A 17,881-nucleotide genomic window follows, 5' to 3' on the forward strand; every position below is an offset into this window, starting at 1 on the left:
CCGATTGGTCTCAAAATGCAATATGCATAACTAGGCACCAAGGGGAACCTACATATGAAATTTGAGAAAGATCCATTCAGTACTTTCTCAGAAATAGCGATAACAAACTTCAATTATCAAAATCCAAGATGGCTGCCTGTCGGCCATGTTGTTTTCCGATTGGTCTCAAAATGCAATATGCATAACTAGGCACCAAGGGGAACCTACATATGAAATTTGAGAAAGATCCCTTCAGTACTTTCTCAGAAATAGCGATAACAAACTTTAATTATCAAAATCCAAGATGGCTGCCTGTCGGCCATGTTGTTTTCCGATTGGTCGCAAAATGCAATATGCATAACTAGGCACCAAGGGAAACCCACATATGAAATTTGAGAAAGATCCCTTCAGTACTTTCTGAGGATTAGCGATAACAAGAATTGTTTACGGACGGACGGAGGGACGGACGGACGGACGGACCACGGACCACGGACGCAGGGCGATTTGAATAGCCCACCATCTGATGATGGTGGGCTAAAAACTTCATCCTAGGATGCTACTTGCCCAACTCTATGACACTTGGTATTTTTGTATCGAAAAGATGTTTAAACCGGAAGTCTAATAAATATAGCAGACGACATACAGGCAGGACCATATTTGACAGCATTATACCAGACCGAGTTGGTAGGCTTGTCAGATCAACTTGATATACTGGATATAAATTGTCACTATGCATTTATATCGAACTATAAGTATAAACTGTCAGTATGTATTTATCTCTACCCAGCCATATGTGTAAAAAGGTTCATATGCAAAACAATACTAACAGAGATCACTATGAAATGGTCCTCCCTAAACCTAAATTTCCTTTTACAGACCTGTAATTTCAGCTAACCAGAAGTCATTTATAGGTGTTACCAAATTGGACCTCTGTGACCTTGAATATGGTTCAAGGTAATTAATTCATGCAAATTTTGTTAAGCATCACCCAAGGAATCTACCAGCCAAACACCTTGATTCTAGATTTTAGTTGATCAGAAGTCAGTATTTGAGGGTTTGAACAAAAATTGACCTCTGTGACCTTAACTATGGATCAAGGTACATGCAATTCATTTTCTCCAACTTTGTTGCATTAGCTTAACAGAGCCTATGAGCTATATACGTCATAATTCCAGGCCATTTTTTTTTGTTTTGTTTGTTTAAATTTGAGTGTTTTAACAAATTTGACCACTGTGACCTTGAATATGGGTAAGGTTATTTCTTTTCCCAAACTTTGTGGGGATCCACCCAGGAACCGACCAGTCTGTTCTGAGCTCAATTTAAAGTACAGATAACTGCACAGCTATACTGGACAGTTTTATAAAGGTGTTTTTTCATTAATAAGTTGAACACTTCCGTGATTTTATCTGTTTATTAAAATATTCCCTTATTTTCACAGATTATAGCTTAATATCACATGTTGTCTGTACATTTGCCATGACAGTGTTATAACACACCATCCAACATTCTCACATACAATCATTATATTTTATACATTGATCATCATACAATGTATACATTGCCATATAACATTTAAATTATATTACATTGTACAACATGTGGTAGACATTTCCATACAGTATCACAAATCTTGTCATTTTGTAGTATGAACTTGAATTCCTCTCTCAATATCAAGCAATTATTGATCTACAGGCACAATGAATACAATATCTGAAGCACGCCCATATTTGTCTCATACTTTAAGTTTGGACTGGAACCTCCAGCAAATACAATATTGACTTTGTATGGCTTTCTCCATTGCAAAATCTTGGCGCGAGCTGGAAATTTTTGATCAAGAAATTATTTTCCCTTTCATTTTTTTCCTTAAACTGAGTTGATTACGGAGGAACAGGCTGCAACAAGTGAATAAAAATAAAAATAAAAGTGATGGAATTTTAGTAACAGAAATAAAATAAAATTCTTATTACATATTAGTGTGACTGAAGGTTTACCAAACTCGTGATTTCCTGTCTGATTTTGACTTCATCACAGGTAGGCACATCTTTATCCCATTTACAACATTTCAAATGACTTAGAAATAAATGAGAATTATGTTAACAAATACCAATGATGAAAAAAAATTGAGATCGTGTTATTGTTAGTGTTAATAAAATAGAATCCTCACATGAACTTTTTACACTTTCACAGTATCCAATACCAAATATTTGTCTTTTAGAACTTATTTACTGTAATATTAAAGTCATTGTAAAACATGGAATATTTCTGGTGTACAAACATTTGCGGATTTCATGGTTAATAGAAACCACAAAAATACAATTTTGCTAAAACTAATACTACTACAGTAACTACATGTATTGGTTTTTAGTGGTATAAATGAAATTTTGTACCAGGTAACTATATCTTAATAGCTTTAAACATAATCTCCCATTTTCACAGTTGTAAATATTTTCACAAATTTTCAACTTTCAAAGAAATAGTAGAATTTACCCTCTAACCCTTATTCACAAGTCTAAAAACATTATACACACAGTTAATCTGTGTTAAATTGTTAAAATGTAAAAGCACAAGATTCAGAAATACATGTATTGTATTTTAGTGTGAAGCATGCCATAGACAACTCAAACACTAGCATACTTTATAGTATAGACAATTAATAATTGAACCAGGACAGCAAAAGAGACAGAGATTGAATTGTGATAATTTCGAAACATTTTTGTTTCAAGTTTCGACTAAAATTGTCTGATAATAAATCCAATATTTACACCAGTTTGATTATAAAACATAAAAAAATTAGTCTTCCCCACTTTTATAAAGTATAATATTATATACACACTCACACAATCCCAGCACTCGATACTGGAATGTCCCGTGGTAAGCAAAACTGAAACCTCGGTAACACCGCTCGTCCGTAGTGACAGAGGACAGGATATGATCTGGTCCTTACCAATACAAACAGGTAACGGAGAGGTTAACATTTAAACATTTACAATATATACAGGAGATTTTGTATAAATAACATTCATATTTCACTAAGGATTAAATAGGACTTACAATTATGATAAGGTTTTAAATATATCTTCACAGTTTTACGATAACTTTCAAACTTGATACAACATTTACTCAAATATATGTATCTTGAGCTTAAAACAATAATCGAACAGGCGTGCCAAACAGAAATACAACAATTACAAATAATAAATGAATACTAGACAATGAGACTGATGAAAAATTCCATTGAATGATGTTGAACAATTTTTTGTTCTAAGCACGTATTGTTGCAGCAAATTAATGAGTCAATAGAGCCATAATAGAAGCACAGGGACTTGGCACAAATTACTAACTAGGGTACATAGATATATATCATATAATACAAATGTATATAATATATAGATTGTCGTTAGGGAATTTGTGTCAAGTCCCTGTGGATATAGAAACAGCCAAACAAAGCTAGTAATTAAATAAGTGTATCTCATTTGCTAGCAGTTAGCATCTCAACATTCAACTGTAATATATTGCACTTTGGGTTTTCATAATTATGCACATGCTTAGTTTACCAAGACCATTTTCTGATATCAGACCATTGACTATTCGATAAACAATAACATTTGATAAATTCTGATTCAAATATGAAGAAAAACTACGATGTGGTAAATAAGCTTTCATAAGTTACAAATTCCTATCATCTTTTGCTTTAGAATTCATCTACCGCGCAGTTGAATATTGAAAAAAAAAATTGCTCATTTAATTTTTTTTTTTTTTTTTGAAAATGAACCTCAAAAACATACCTGCGCACTATACGCGAGTGCGCACTATACCCGATTATTTACGGTATTTTCTAAAATTTGCATTCCCAGAATAAGTCAGAACAGTATTTCAAGATGCTGCAAGGCTGTATCTATGCCATTGTACGCCAAATCAATAACCTATTGTTATGAAGATAATGCACAATATCTACAAATGAAATACATATAAATATCAATATTGTGAAGGAATGTACGATCACACTTCTTCTCGTGTTAAAGATTGGTATAAACAATATAGAGCTGATATCAACAGAAACAGAAAAGTTCTGAGCTATCCTATTAAACACAGCTAGGGTGCTAAATTATATTGGGAAACGAGCTTTTCTTCATTTAGACAAATATTTCCGAATTCTGAGACATCTCGTTAAACACCCCCACATCAAATGCCGTAGGCACTAGTCAGTTAGGGTGACGAATCATACTGGGAAATCATGCTTTTCTTCATTTAGACAAATATTTCGGTCAGTTGGAAGAAAATGAATATTAAGTGTAATTTTCACTTGTTTTTGTTTATAAAACAGTATCACAAATGATGTCGTGTTGGCAAAACCAAACCACTAGACTAGAAGTTAAAAAGGATACAAAATTGAATAAAAATTTTACTTTATACATCACTTCATATTCAAATGGAATATATAAAGGCAGGGTAACTTAACATTCAAATACTCTAGAAACCTATTTTCATAACATAGACAATGGACAGCGATATATAAGAATATACGGGTAAAAAGAATATTAGAAGAATTTCGGATTAGTTATATACACAAATATTTCATTTTGTACTGAAATATCACAATGTGTACAGGTCTGTTTACGGCTGGACCACAATAGCTTGTAAATTTTATGAAATAAGGATGGACCTGGTGATTTTAAGTTGTTTTTAGACGAGCCTTGACAAAGACTTCCAAGGCCTTTATTAACATTTGTCCACACAAACAGGCACCAGGACTTCCACAACCTACTAATAAAACGTTTTGTTTTATGGGGGATTAAATACAGTACAATGAGAATTTTTTGTTAATATTAATCAACTTAATTCATTTATCAAGTATTGTTAACCAATATTGAGGTTTAAGCCTCTTTACACCTAAAACTGCCAGAAACACAAAGTACGACTTTAAAATTTCTTAAACTCATAAATACTAGCTGTCTGCATATGGATAATTCCCAAGATTTACTGGAAAAATTAAGGCAGTTGTACACAGGATTTCAATTGACAATCAGAATATTTACAATCAAATCCTGTCTGGTTCATCACGAGATTCATTGGTGTGTCATGTGTTACAGAAATTACTGGCAATGTGTTGCTGCTGGGGGAATGTTAATATGGACCGGGTTAAACGTCAGTGTATCATGGAATAAAAAAATGCATACAACAAATATCAAGCGAAATGGCCATTGCAGGAAAAAGACAATTCTTTTGCATGTCACCTGTCAAACTCTCATACATGTCTTTAAATATCTTCCATAAATATCAAATATTGTACAAGTTTTCCTGCATTTAAACATGTAACACTTACAGACATTTCATACATACAGTATTTATGCACATCTAGTCATCCCTAACATGTTAATGTCTTTAGTGCCTTTAGGATGTAAAATAAATAGCCATCAGAATTGTATGGATAAACATATATTTCTCAGAATCCTGAAACCCAATATATATTAAAATCAAAAGAATTATCTTCTCCATTACACTCTATCCCCCCCCCCCCCCCCCCAAAAAAAAAACAAAACACAACAACCTATCTCTCAGGCCATACTGAGGTAGGTATATTGGGTTTTGGAATAAGGAACTATGTATATTATAACATGTTTTAATGCTTCATACAATTTTGGCGGCTAATAATTAAATAAAGGATTAAATGATTAGCAAATCCCCAAAAATTCCCCACCAGCAATAACATTATAGTGATGAGAGCAGTAAATATAAGTCACAGAACCAATACACTGCCTTTTCATCATGTCTCACATATCACACCACTGATCAGGTCAACATTTTACAATGGTAATTTCATAAGCTAGCTTTAGGTAAATATGTGTCCCTCCTAAATTAACTGCATTTTTGTGCATTTTGTCCATCATTAGAGACATTGCATTGCCACACTTAAAAACTAGGGAAGAAAAATTGAACAGGTCATTACAAAGCTGCAGACCTGCAAAATCTTGACAAAATTCCTCCTGAAATGCTTCCAGTGACCACAGCTCTGTCACCACTTTTTAGTAGATCAGTCGAGAATTCAGAGTTATTACTGGATTTAAATGGTCACTCACATTGTATCAAATAAATAATGTCGCACCACACTCAACACAACTTCTAACCATTTCATGGTATACACACTTATACTGCAAATATGTCTGGTACTTCAAATATAAAAAGTTCTTTAAGATTTTGAGTTGCAACTTCATGAATTAAAGTTACATCTCAAGGACTGAATACCATTGTGTACTGAAAATGTCGTTTTCCTTCCAATTCCTGCAATTTACTGAAAGTTTGAAGCTAACAGACTGTATATCTTTGCGGAAATTATGAAACAGGCTCCTATTTTCTGCATTCAGTTTATAATTGAATAAAGCGAAAAATAGATCCCCTTAAAAATAGTGCCCTTTACCAGGTATCCTGTATAATGACCTTTACAGGTATCCTGTATAACGACCTTTACAGGTATCCTGTATAACGACATTTACAGGTATCCTGTATAACGACCTTTACAGGTATCCTGTATAACGACATTTACAGGTATCCTGTATAACGACATTTACTGGTATCCTGTTTAACGACATTTACAGGTATCCTGTATAACGACATTTACAGGTATCCTGTATAACGAAATTTACAGGTATCCTGTATAACGACATTTACAGGTATCCTGTATAACGACATTTACAGGTATCCAGTATAACGACATTTACAGGTATCCAGTATAATGACATTTACAGGTATCCAGTATAACGACATTTACAGGTATTCTGTACAATGACCCTTACAGGTATATTGACATTCAATATAGGACTACTCTGGTTCTATCCTTGCTGATGTATGGTGGAGGCTGCTGGTTATCACTAGCTTGAGGTTATGCTGAATACAGGGCCCATCCGCAGCAGGAATTTGCGTAAGATAGACCTCATTTCTAGCTTCAGATCAAACATTAGCACTTCACAGATGGACGGGTAGTAAGCTTGGGCATGGACCTTGAACTGAAATAGAAAATGGTTTTGGCACATGATATTAAAACTACCAAACTGTTTAACTCTGGAAAACATTCACAGGTTTATTAGAGGTAAAAACAGATGAACTATTTTTGAAAACAGATCCTAATTTTGGACATAAATTATCACTTAACATTTTAATTATCCATCATTTCAAAATAATAGCTGAAATATTTAGTTCCAAATGTATTTGACAAAATCACCCATACTTTGAGCAAAAGCAGAAAACATAACAATAATTCTATATTTGAGTCAATAGAGAGAAGGTATCTTACCCTTTTGTCGGACATCTTGAGGAGGCGGGTAAGAATAAGGATAAGAAGACTACTCCAGGCCTCACGATGGCTGTCCGATTGAAGCGACAGGAAATAGTCTAATGCCTCCTGGCATGTCCTGTAGGTTACCATGGAAACAGTGTGATATTAAAATGACAAACTATTAGATATTAAGAAAATCTCTATGAAATGATTTATTCATGTTTTTCCTAAATGGATAGCGAATCTAGATAACAGGTTTATCTTCAAATTATAGGTTCATATTCTCTTCTAATCTTATTAAATCACTCCTTTATGAAGGGGGCTGCAGAAGTAAGTTGTAAGAACTTGTCTCTCATCCATTTCTCATTTTGGATAATTAAAATATGTTTAAATCATAAAAAGAGATAATCCGAGGCATTTTAACAGACTTACTGAATAAGTCGTTTCTCAATGTCATCCCAGGCATCCTCGCGAGCTTCATCATCGTACATGCGGAACAGGATGCGGAATAGACAGGCTAGACTCTGAGTCTCCTGTTTAAGGAGGTTAGGCTTGGCCTTGCCGCGGAATCCTGCTTTCCACAAAGTGTTCCGCTGTTCATGATTGGCATTGAAATCCTTGGCGAAGCTGTGCGACTCCTTCAGACAGTCGGCGAGGAGAAACAGTTGGTCAGACTTGAGGTATTGGTACATGCCCTGGTCCTCCTCCTGTGCTGGGGTCCCGCCCACTGACATGCCCCCCTACAGAGATAAACAATATACAGGCTTTATTTAAGATTGGATGTCACTACAAAACAGGGTTGTCTTTAAAGTCTACTTATTATTTATCACAGAAAAGAAAATTTTATCAAGACATTTATATCAACAAAAAGGTTTCAACATGTAGGATGAATGTCACATGTGGTAAAGCTTGATAACTAAAATTGAATGGATATGAACGGTCAAATTTTCTTTTTGAAAAAACTTGCTGATGAAATTGAAACACCCATTGCAGCTAATTGATTGCAACAACCAAGGAAAGTTGTTTCAGAGATTTACAAAAGCCTCAAAATTGTCATTTTTGAATTCTAAATCAATGTGAGCAGTCATTTTATTATAGATTTGTATGGTAATACTAGTCCTGAGCAGTTATAAAACACCTGTAAGGCGATATCCACATGCTAGTTTTCTCCAGATCTCGAATTGTATACAGTTTGCCCTTACCTGAGCAGCTGCCAAATTCTCAGCATCTTCCTTCTTGCTTGTGGTGGGGAAGAAGACAATGTTGTCTATGGTCTGTATCAGTTCCAACTGTACTACACATTTGATGAGCAGCCCCTGGAATAACTTCTGATCTGTGGATACTTCTGCAATGGTAACGACAGAGTGAGGCTCACAGATTATACCACTACACCCTTCATCAATAAAATATATCTGTCCAGGGGTTCATGAGATATTTGTGACCTTTGACCTTAAACTTTGACCAATGACATCAAGTAAAGAACTTATGGCATGATGATACATTAGGATCTGAATATGAACTAAATCCGTCCCGAGGTTCATGAGATAGCTTGTACAGTTTTGTTACTTTGAATATGGTTAAGTGTGACCTTTGACGTGAAACTGTGACCAATGAACACTGAAATCTAATTCAGGTATAGAACTTGATGGTGTGATGTTATGTTGTGGATACGAAATAAATCTGTCCAGGTGTTCTTGATGGAAGTACCCCCCCCCCCCCCCCCACCGAAAAATAATCATTTTCATACAAGCCACTTGCTCTGTTTCTAGCAATGTATTTCTGTGTACTCACTAGAACGTGGGATCTTGTGTTCCCTCGACTCTTGTGATACGGAACTATTCACACTGTGGTTACTGTCGGCACGCTTCAGCGATCTATTGTCATGGCTACCTTCCATAGAGATGCTGTCCTGCAATAAAAAAAATTATGACACAACTGTTACAAATTTCAGGATTACAAGCATACATACATGTTGTACTTATCTATTGTTTTACAAAAGGACGCAATATGGTTTCACTTGAAGCTGGAATTGATAATGTTAATATAGAATTAAGTTCTTTTTTTTTCTTCATATGAAAACAATAAGAACTATTGTTACCTGACCATCATCACCCATGTATGCAACATCATTTTCCACAATTGTGTTCTGCTTTACTAGTGATGACGGGGACTCAGGCGTGTCGGGCGTTTCCGGTCGCCACGTCAACAAACTGGGAAATAACAAAGTAATCATTCATTGCAGCAAATTTTGTTCAAGTATATCTGGACGGATTGGGTTTTCTTGTTTATACACCAACAAACCCATGTCTAGAATAAAGCTTACCTTCATTTAATGCAGTTCATTAGAAATTCCAACAAATGTTATTTCGTTTTGTATTAAGTCCACACCTTATTTGAGTCATAAATAGCATCAGAATGCTTGATTTAATGCAAATAAATATATAATTTTGATTATTACTCAGATTTTCTATTATATAGGTCAATAAATTCATTTGAACAAAACATCCAATAAATTTCCCAAGATATGGCCCAAAAATGATGAAACAGAACAGAATATTGAGATCAGAGAGAGCAATGACACATTATCTGTTGACTCACCTGAGTGGAATGGTATTTCTAAATATGTCTAACATACAGGTACAAGTTCTGTGCCAGATTGTGGAAGAGAACTTCTCGCCGTTTGAGATAACAAGATTCTCCAGACAGTTGGTACCGGAGCGGGCGAGCTGTTCGTTGTCCTGGCGTACACACCACTGGAGCTGCTGGTACAACTCTAAGAGGAAGTACGTCATGTAGGACCTCGTAGTACTGCGTGAACACATCCACGATTGCATACAATGCATGGTTACAAGTTGTTGTCATCCACTCTGCCTTCTGTAACGATACAACAGCTAGCCACATCATAACATGTTACACACATTTTGATTGGTTAAAATTTTGACCAATCACATCTAGTTTTAATTTCATAAAGCTGAAAAATAAAGCTCTAGCAATTAACATAAAAAAATTAAGACAGTATCACATTATTTTTTTTTTCTTAAAAAAATCCAACAATAAAAAATGTAATTTTTCCACAATGAAGCATGAACCACTCGCTTCACTGAAGCATTTAATCTTGAGATTTTAACTTCTAATCTTGACATAAACATCAACTTATCACAGCTGGACAACTGATCATTCTTAATACATGTAATATATAGTTAAAAGCAAACAATGTAATGAATACCAGGCAAGTCTCCTACAACAATTCTTTTTCAAGGAAAATAAAATTTACATTTAGGATGTGTCAAAATTGTAACATATACATTATATAATTAAATAAAAATTAACATATGTTCATACAAAATTTAGATTTTTTCCAGTTAACAAATATACCCAAACAGGAGCAAAAATAGACAAAAGTACTGGCAATCTCATAGCAACATCATTAGACATGGCAATACAACGTTACACAACCATGCAATGTCACTTATTTCTACTGACGGTTCCAATAAATGAACGACATCTTGAGATACCAAAGGGAATAAGATATGAACCAGTATTTTCACCAATTGAAAGCTGTTGGAATGTCCTTAAACTGTCAGGCACAAATGTCACAAGCATGTCACTATGTGATAGTTACAGGAGCTAAGTTGTCTCCCCTAACACACATGCACAATGTCAGCTCGATAAACATCCTATCACATCTCATCCACATCATTCTCTGCCCATTGATCTATATCTTATCTATATACTATAATTCTTATTTATTTATTTATCTATATATAATTCTTTGTTTTGATTATTGCTTTATTTTAGGTCTCCATACATTTTTCAAAATATATAAACACTGAATTAATTTGTGTTCAGTTCTAAAACTAGACCTGTGAAACTGGCGTAGATTAATTTTGATGGCAAAAATGTAGGCATACAGGGGCCTTAACCCCTGATATGGAACAAAGCTGGAGTACCAAGGTAAAACATCTTTCAAGTGAAAACCATCGAACTTGTAAACAAAGACAGCCACTTATCATGAATTACCAATGGTATCAAAAGTCACCAATTATAGTTAATAAATTGAGATATGGCATTCACAGCTGATATGTCTGCCAACTGAATTTCGTTTGGTTATATTCTGACTCTGACACTGCTCTGAAATGAACTATAAACATAAAATTTAGATTTCTTTTTTCAAAATGAGATTATCAAGTTACTGACATGGAAAAGCATTTTAAAAAGTATGTATACTGTTTTTTTAAATTTTTTATTGAAGGGTAGCAAGATTTGTTTAGTTTTAGGTAACGTTTCAACTCATTGTTACTGACGCTGAACATAATAGACTAATACATTTCCATTACACTTAACACAAAGACTGAATCATGCAACACTTATTTTCACAGCATCTTGTTTCCAATGCAACATAACCATTACACAGCTAATACACCATCTACCCAGGATATGTGCTGTTGAATAGCATGTCCATATCATAATATGGTTTTTAAGCTACAGAAATGGGAGTGAACAGATGTGTTAACATCCACATTCAGAACTATCTGGTATCTACCTGGTATACATCAATACAATATCACTATAAATTATATGATTTTCATGCATATCATCTTCACATTAATTAAACTTTCCTTGACTTGATATCAATTCCAGAGAATTTCCCTGGTAGTTCAACAATATATCTAAAGAGGTTTTTTTTCTTTTTTTTTTCTCAGAAAATTTTCCCGGTAGTTCAAAAAATACCTAGAGACTTACAGGGGATTTTTTTTTTAAATAAATGAAAATACCCATAAGTAAGACAGATGGAGTTGGTTGGGGTAGGGGTAGGGTAGGGGTAGAAATAATGCCATGAGCCAATGATTTACTATCCACAAGTTCCCTGAAACACCTTGTCACGTTTAAATCTGCATCCGCACAGAGGCAAAGCAATCATTTTATACCAACCACCTAAATCCAACCCCAATCCCTTCCCAACTTTTTAACTTTCCAAAAATCCAGTTGGTATTAGCAATACAGATAATTCACGCTCGATAGGAATCCATAGTTCTACCATCAAAAATTGTTTAAAATATGTGTAACGCTTAAAAAAAGAAAAGAAAAAAAAAGGCAAAATTAAAGTCAACCTTATGGATGAGAATACATGTACTTGAAAATTGTAAATTGGCTTTTTTTATACAGCTGGGAATGGGGAAGTATAGGTAATAATTTTCTGGAAGGGATGTAACTGCCGAAAATCAGGAAATATACTTGATCATCCACCATTCTATGAAAGAAAGAATAACTTCAAACAAAAGATAAAAGCAATCAGTTTCATTATCTGCAGCCGGACCAAATATTGCAAAAACCATCCAAAAAATGATAACAGCAAAATGGCCAAGATTGCGTACATAAACAATCTACCCGTACTTTTACCTGGGAATCCTGTCAAAGAGGAAAGCATAATTGTATAGCAAATTTATCAACAAAGTCATTTTATAGCAAAACGATTCGATTTTAAAGAAATTAACTTCAGAATCAGACTTCCAGATGTCATAAGTTTATGAAAAGGAAACACTTTTTTCTGATACAAAACTTGATACAGAACTTTCAGAGGTCAAATTGGTAAAGCTATTTTTTTGTAAATCTCTGCCTCCCCTTTCCTAGTTTTGGTGATCTTACAACATTGTTTATAAAATCGTGTTCTGGTAAATGCATCTTCAACTTGAGTATTTCAAAGGACTTTATGGGAAACATCAGATTGAGAGCATAGGCAATAGATGTATACTATAGAACTGCAGCAAGTATGGGTCTTAATATGATTTAAAGACGACAAAAATTATCATCATTAACAAATTGTGACATACCTACATATCGGTATGCCTAATTAACAAACAACACTTCACTGAAAAATCATTAATGTGAAGCATTTTCCAACAGCATATTGGTTAGTAACACAAGAAAACTATTATTTTGCAAATAAATTTGTTTTCTCAATAAAGCAAATATATTACCTGGTAATTAAACAAATTAATTTCAGGTAAATAGTAAATATGTATTTATTATATGCATACACACAAAACCACAGTAACACAACACAACTAAATTATAAATATGAACTATAGTGTAGATTATGAAGATTAACTATCAAATTAAAACAATTACATCAAATCTTTAGAGATCAACTCAATTTGCTATTAAATTCTTGAAACAAAAAAGTTTGCCTTTGAAAGACTGATGACTAGGCCCTTGTGCTGACAAAATCTTTAGCTAAACAGTTTTCAAATGTTAATTTTTTCTTCTAATAGAACAAAAACACCCCACAAATATCAACATATTAAACTTAATGACCATTACAACCAGATTTCCCAAACACCAGCTTTAAAGACTGAGACAAATTTAAAACATATATATCCCTGATAATTCCTTGATGGAAATGTAGCCAAATGCAATCTCTAAAATAAATTTAAGTCATGAAAGGTTAAATCCATAAAATTTGTAAACAAATTTAACTTCAAATTACACAGAGAAGGAATAACTTAAAATTTAATTCTTAAAACTAATCTTAATTAATTTTCTGCTTTGTTTTATTGCTTGTTTTTAAAAATTGCTGTGTATGATAATGTGTTATTATTTCACATCATTAAAATACATGTATTGATAGATTTCAAATTTTTTCGCCATATAAATTATCTTCAAATATATGTGCTAATTTTTCAGTAATCTGCCTTGTTTCTCGATTATCTGTGTCTGTAGTGAGATATCTTGATTATGTCTTGACTGTAATGGCTACATTTTAACAATTAAATATCACGAATGTCGTGTTTAGCTAAAGAGATTGACGAGCAGCAGGGCCAACATTAAATCATTAGTGACGGTTAGTTATGGACGCAGGCACCTCTAATGGACTAACCGTCACTTACACCTGCACAAACCTCATTCTGCTGCTCAGGTAGCTTCATATTGTCAAAGATACGGAAGACGACTTGGAACAGATCTCTCCACCAATGACTCTGGAATGTCTCGCCGTACGTCTTCATTATCTCAAACATCACTGTCAGACCTCTGCAAAAAAAAAAAAAAATTCAAATCTGTTCAAAAGTATTAATCACAAATATATATCACTTAGACATGTTACATTTATCATCATATTTATGTACTTATGTATACATATTTTCATAATCTGATTTCAGGTTTTGTCTCTCTGGGTAAAAAAACAACTAAAAATTAAATGTATTATATTATGTATTTAAATTTCCTCAAAACGATAACATAACATCAAAATCTATCTTTCTGCCATTACCATTCGATTACTTTCAAGTATTAATTAGTTTCTATTTCTACTGTCAAGTTACCTGGTTCGGACGTCCAATTTACATCGATTAATAACACAGGAGAGCTCGAACAGAACAGGGAACCAGCCCTTCACCCACACCCGGTCTTCTTCAGGAACGTTGATTTCGTCGCCAGCATGTTCACGGAACATCTATATCAAGATCAAAGCACATTTTTGTATTCATCTGGGCATCCATCACATTTGTAAACAAACTTCATACTTTACATAATTTTCTTTCTATTTTTCTTATTCACTATTTGTGGACAAACTTACGATTATCAGTATTTTTTTCCTGTTTTAAATCAGAGAGCTATTAAAAACACTGATGCTGTTCTGTCTCAAACAATTCTGGTGATGACTACCTTACTCTGTTGAAGCAAGTCAACAATAAATCATACTGTTAAATTCCTATTTCAGATTTCCATGTTTCCCACTCATATATCATTTCTAAAAATTTCATCTGAAAGGAAACCATGGCAACAGTCTGAAGTGTACCTCGAGCTCTGAATGCATAAACGGGACTGTCCCTGCTTTGCCTGCCCTTATATATATAACCTCAGCTCCCTTTTTTGCTAATTAATGTTATTTCTATAAAACACAATATTAACATATATATCTTTAAGTAGTGTTTTCATACCAAAATTTTTCAAATGAGCAAGAACTGTTGGTCATTTAAGGTTAGGTTTGGTTTTGGTTTGTTTTGTTTAACAGCCAGGGTCAAATAAGGACGTGCCAGGTTTTTGAGCTAGAATTGAACTAAAAGACAATAAACCGGTCGATCAATGTAAAGCCTGAATACCGAAGTGGACTCTGAATCAACCGTGAAGCAGTTTGTGTAAAGAGTGCTCTTTGGCTGTCAGTATAAACCTGATTGTCCAATACATTACCCTAGCTTATAATCATATTTAAAAACTCAATACTTTAATAACATTAATTTGACGTTGGCATATTTCCAATTTCCCACATATCAATTTGGCAGTATTGTGATAATGTTAATATATTGTCAGAGGGAACAAAAATCTATACTCATTGAATATATTCAAAGAGGAAACATCACTTGAGTTAATTCGCGAGTTTGAGGGTTAGGGTTAGGGTTAACCCAAGTCCAGATTAATCTGTTTGTTTAAATCTATATTCAGTTTGGTTGTATTTGAAAAGTATTTAAATTTCGTCTTTTGATTAAGTTGCTCTTGCACTTGAGCGACAGATTTAAACACGCAACTTTAAAAGTGAAATGTTGATATTGTGACCTCAGCTGTCGCCATCGTAAAAGTAACACCATATTCTCGTTTTGTCGTAGGCGAGACAAAAATTATTGTCCAATGCACAGGCAAATCCAGCCATTTATTATGTCACTAGACTTACGTGTGGTTTTTCAGCGACATATTTGGCACAGTTTCTGATGAGACGGATTGCCTCCATACTAGTGTCTGGGAACGCTGCGTTACACGCAAACTCCGACAGACATTTCACAGCGTCTTGGAAGGAGTCTATCACAGCCGCGAAGTGCTTTTCAAATATACTAGCTGTAAAATATGAAAACAAATCGTGGAGTAGTCATGAAAAATTAATAAAGTTAAGAAATCATCAGACATAACTATCTTAAGGGGATAGAAAATGTTATTTACTTTTTGTTATTCAAGAAAAAATAAAATAAAATAAATGTTAAATATTATCATCATATAGAAAACATACTAAATAGAATGCAAAAAATACAAACTTTCCCTTTCTTTGAAGTTTATTTTTTCTCATATAATACAATATTTTTATTTGCATACACATAATTAATATAAGAATTTAAAAAGATTTTTATTTGATATAAGATTATTCACTCACAGATGATTTTGCCCGTCGTTTGGAAAGCTAACTCTACAATGCCTTCGTCGTGGTCCGAGGCCGCGAGGTGAAAGACACTGAAGATGTTTTTCCAGCCGGAGCGAATGTTTCCTGCCTGTGAGTTAACCATCTGGGCAACACACCTCACAACCATATCTCGTATCGTGGGAGATCTAGGGAAAAATAAAGATTATATGAAATTCTGAGCTCTACAACTTCATATAAACTAAATAAATATAATCTGGACAATGCTGCAAAAGCTTAAGATTGATAATCAGGTAATATGGTTTTAAAGTTCAAGATTTTTGTTTTACATGGTTATGAATTGCAGTACGTATTTAAAAGCAAAATACATTATCTGCAAAATGATGAAAGCTTTGATGTCTTTTAATGAACTTACCTGTTTCTCTTCATGATATGTTCAAAAGGCCTGAGAAAGTCTTTCTGGAATCTAAAATTGGCAAACTCTCCTTTCTCTATAAACTTCATAGAAAGTTGGCGAAGGGAATCGACAGCAAAAAACACTATGTCTTCATTAGGGTTACAGCCAACCTGCAAATCAGACAACATATTGATTGATAAATTGATTATGCCATTGTAATTTTGGGCCAAACAAATGGAGGTAACTTTCATAGTTTTAATTTTTGTTTTGATTTACAGTCAAACCTGTCTATAGCGACCGCCCAAGGGGAGGCAGAAAAACGGTCACTATAGACAGGTTGCCTTTATAGACAGGTCAAAATTATTGCACCAACCAATTTACTTAAACCTGCCATAAATAAATTGTCATTGAACAGGGCATTCAGAAGACCAGTCAGAAGTTAAATAAATGCATAAACTTTATAAATCTGAAGGGTTTGATATTTAACGATTTGTGGACCCAAACACAAAATATAACTCAAAATGGTCTTATGGATAATTTTTTTTAAAATATTTTGTTCTGAAATAATGCTATATGTATCTATCAAATTATCTCCCTTTCTTTCATAAATAAAGAAAAAGAATACACAATAATTAATAAATTAATTATATTTGTGTTACTACTAATTATTTTGTGTTATAGTCTTACCTCTTAAAACCAAAATATTTTTTTTTCTGACCCAAATTGAAATCCGGATATTTGTGTCAGTTTACGACTTTTTATTAGTATTGACTAATTAAAGATGGCGGCAGTACAAACGCTAGTACCGACAGCTACGATTAAGAAAGGCATTATTGGCTTTCATGTGAGTAAATCTTGTTGACAGATATGACCAGTGTTTGTTATTGAAGTGATGTATCCTAGTTGTAATCACAAAATTAACTGACCGTGTCAAATGAAGCCACCTGTGCACAGTTGCAATGTAATACCGACACGCATGGTGACCCGACTCCCCTCTTACCGAGCCCCAGGCCAGGGCAGCTACAGTAATTATAGGCTAACAGGTGGTAGGGGTCTTTTGTTTGTATACTCAGGCCAGGGTTGTGGTGGTCCTTTGTTTGTATAATCAAGCCAG

At 33.9% G+C, this 17,881-nt stretch overlaps 1 protein-coding gene across 1 annotated transcript in view; it reads right to left on the reverse strand.

Moving 5' to 3' along the window:
- Positions 1-1,375: 1,375 nt before the first annotated feature.
- Positions 1,376-17,881, reverse strand: part of LOC117326149 (brefeldin A-inhibited guanine nucleotide-exchange protein 1-like) — a 47,064-nt gene continuing 30,558 nt past the window's right edge. The window contains 13 exon segments of the mRNA XM_033882780.1: positions 1,376-6,980; positions 7,268-7,385; positions 7,682-7,989; positions 8,452-8,594; positions 9,041-9,158; positions 9,348-9,459; positions 9,848-10,029; positions 10,031-10,123; positions 14,149-14,278; positions 14,569-14,699; positions 15,915-16,075; positions 16,386-16,558; positions 16,786-16,937. Of these exon segments, the coding sequence (XP_033738671.1) occupies positions 6,846-6,980; positions 7,268-7,385; positions 7,682-7,989; positions 8,452-8,594; positions 9,041-9,158; positions 9,348-9,459; positions 9,848-10,029; positions 10,031-10,123; positions 14,149-14,278; positions 14,569-14,699; positions 15,915-16,075; positions 16,386-16,558; positions 16,786-16,937 (1,956 nt within the window). The 3' untranslated portion in view covers positions 1,376-6,845.

This window comes from Pecten maximus, chromosome 4, assembly GCF_902652985.1.
Source record: "Pecten maximus chromosome 4, xPecMax1.1, whole genome shotgun sequence".
NCBI classification, from domain to species: Eukaryota; Metazoa; Mollusca; class Bivalvia; order Pectinida; family Pectinidae; genus Pecten; species Pecten maximus.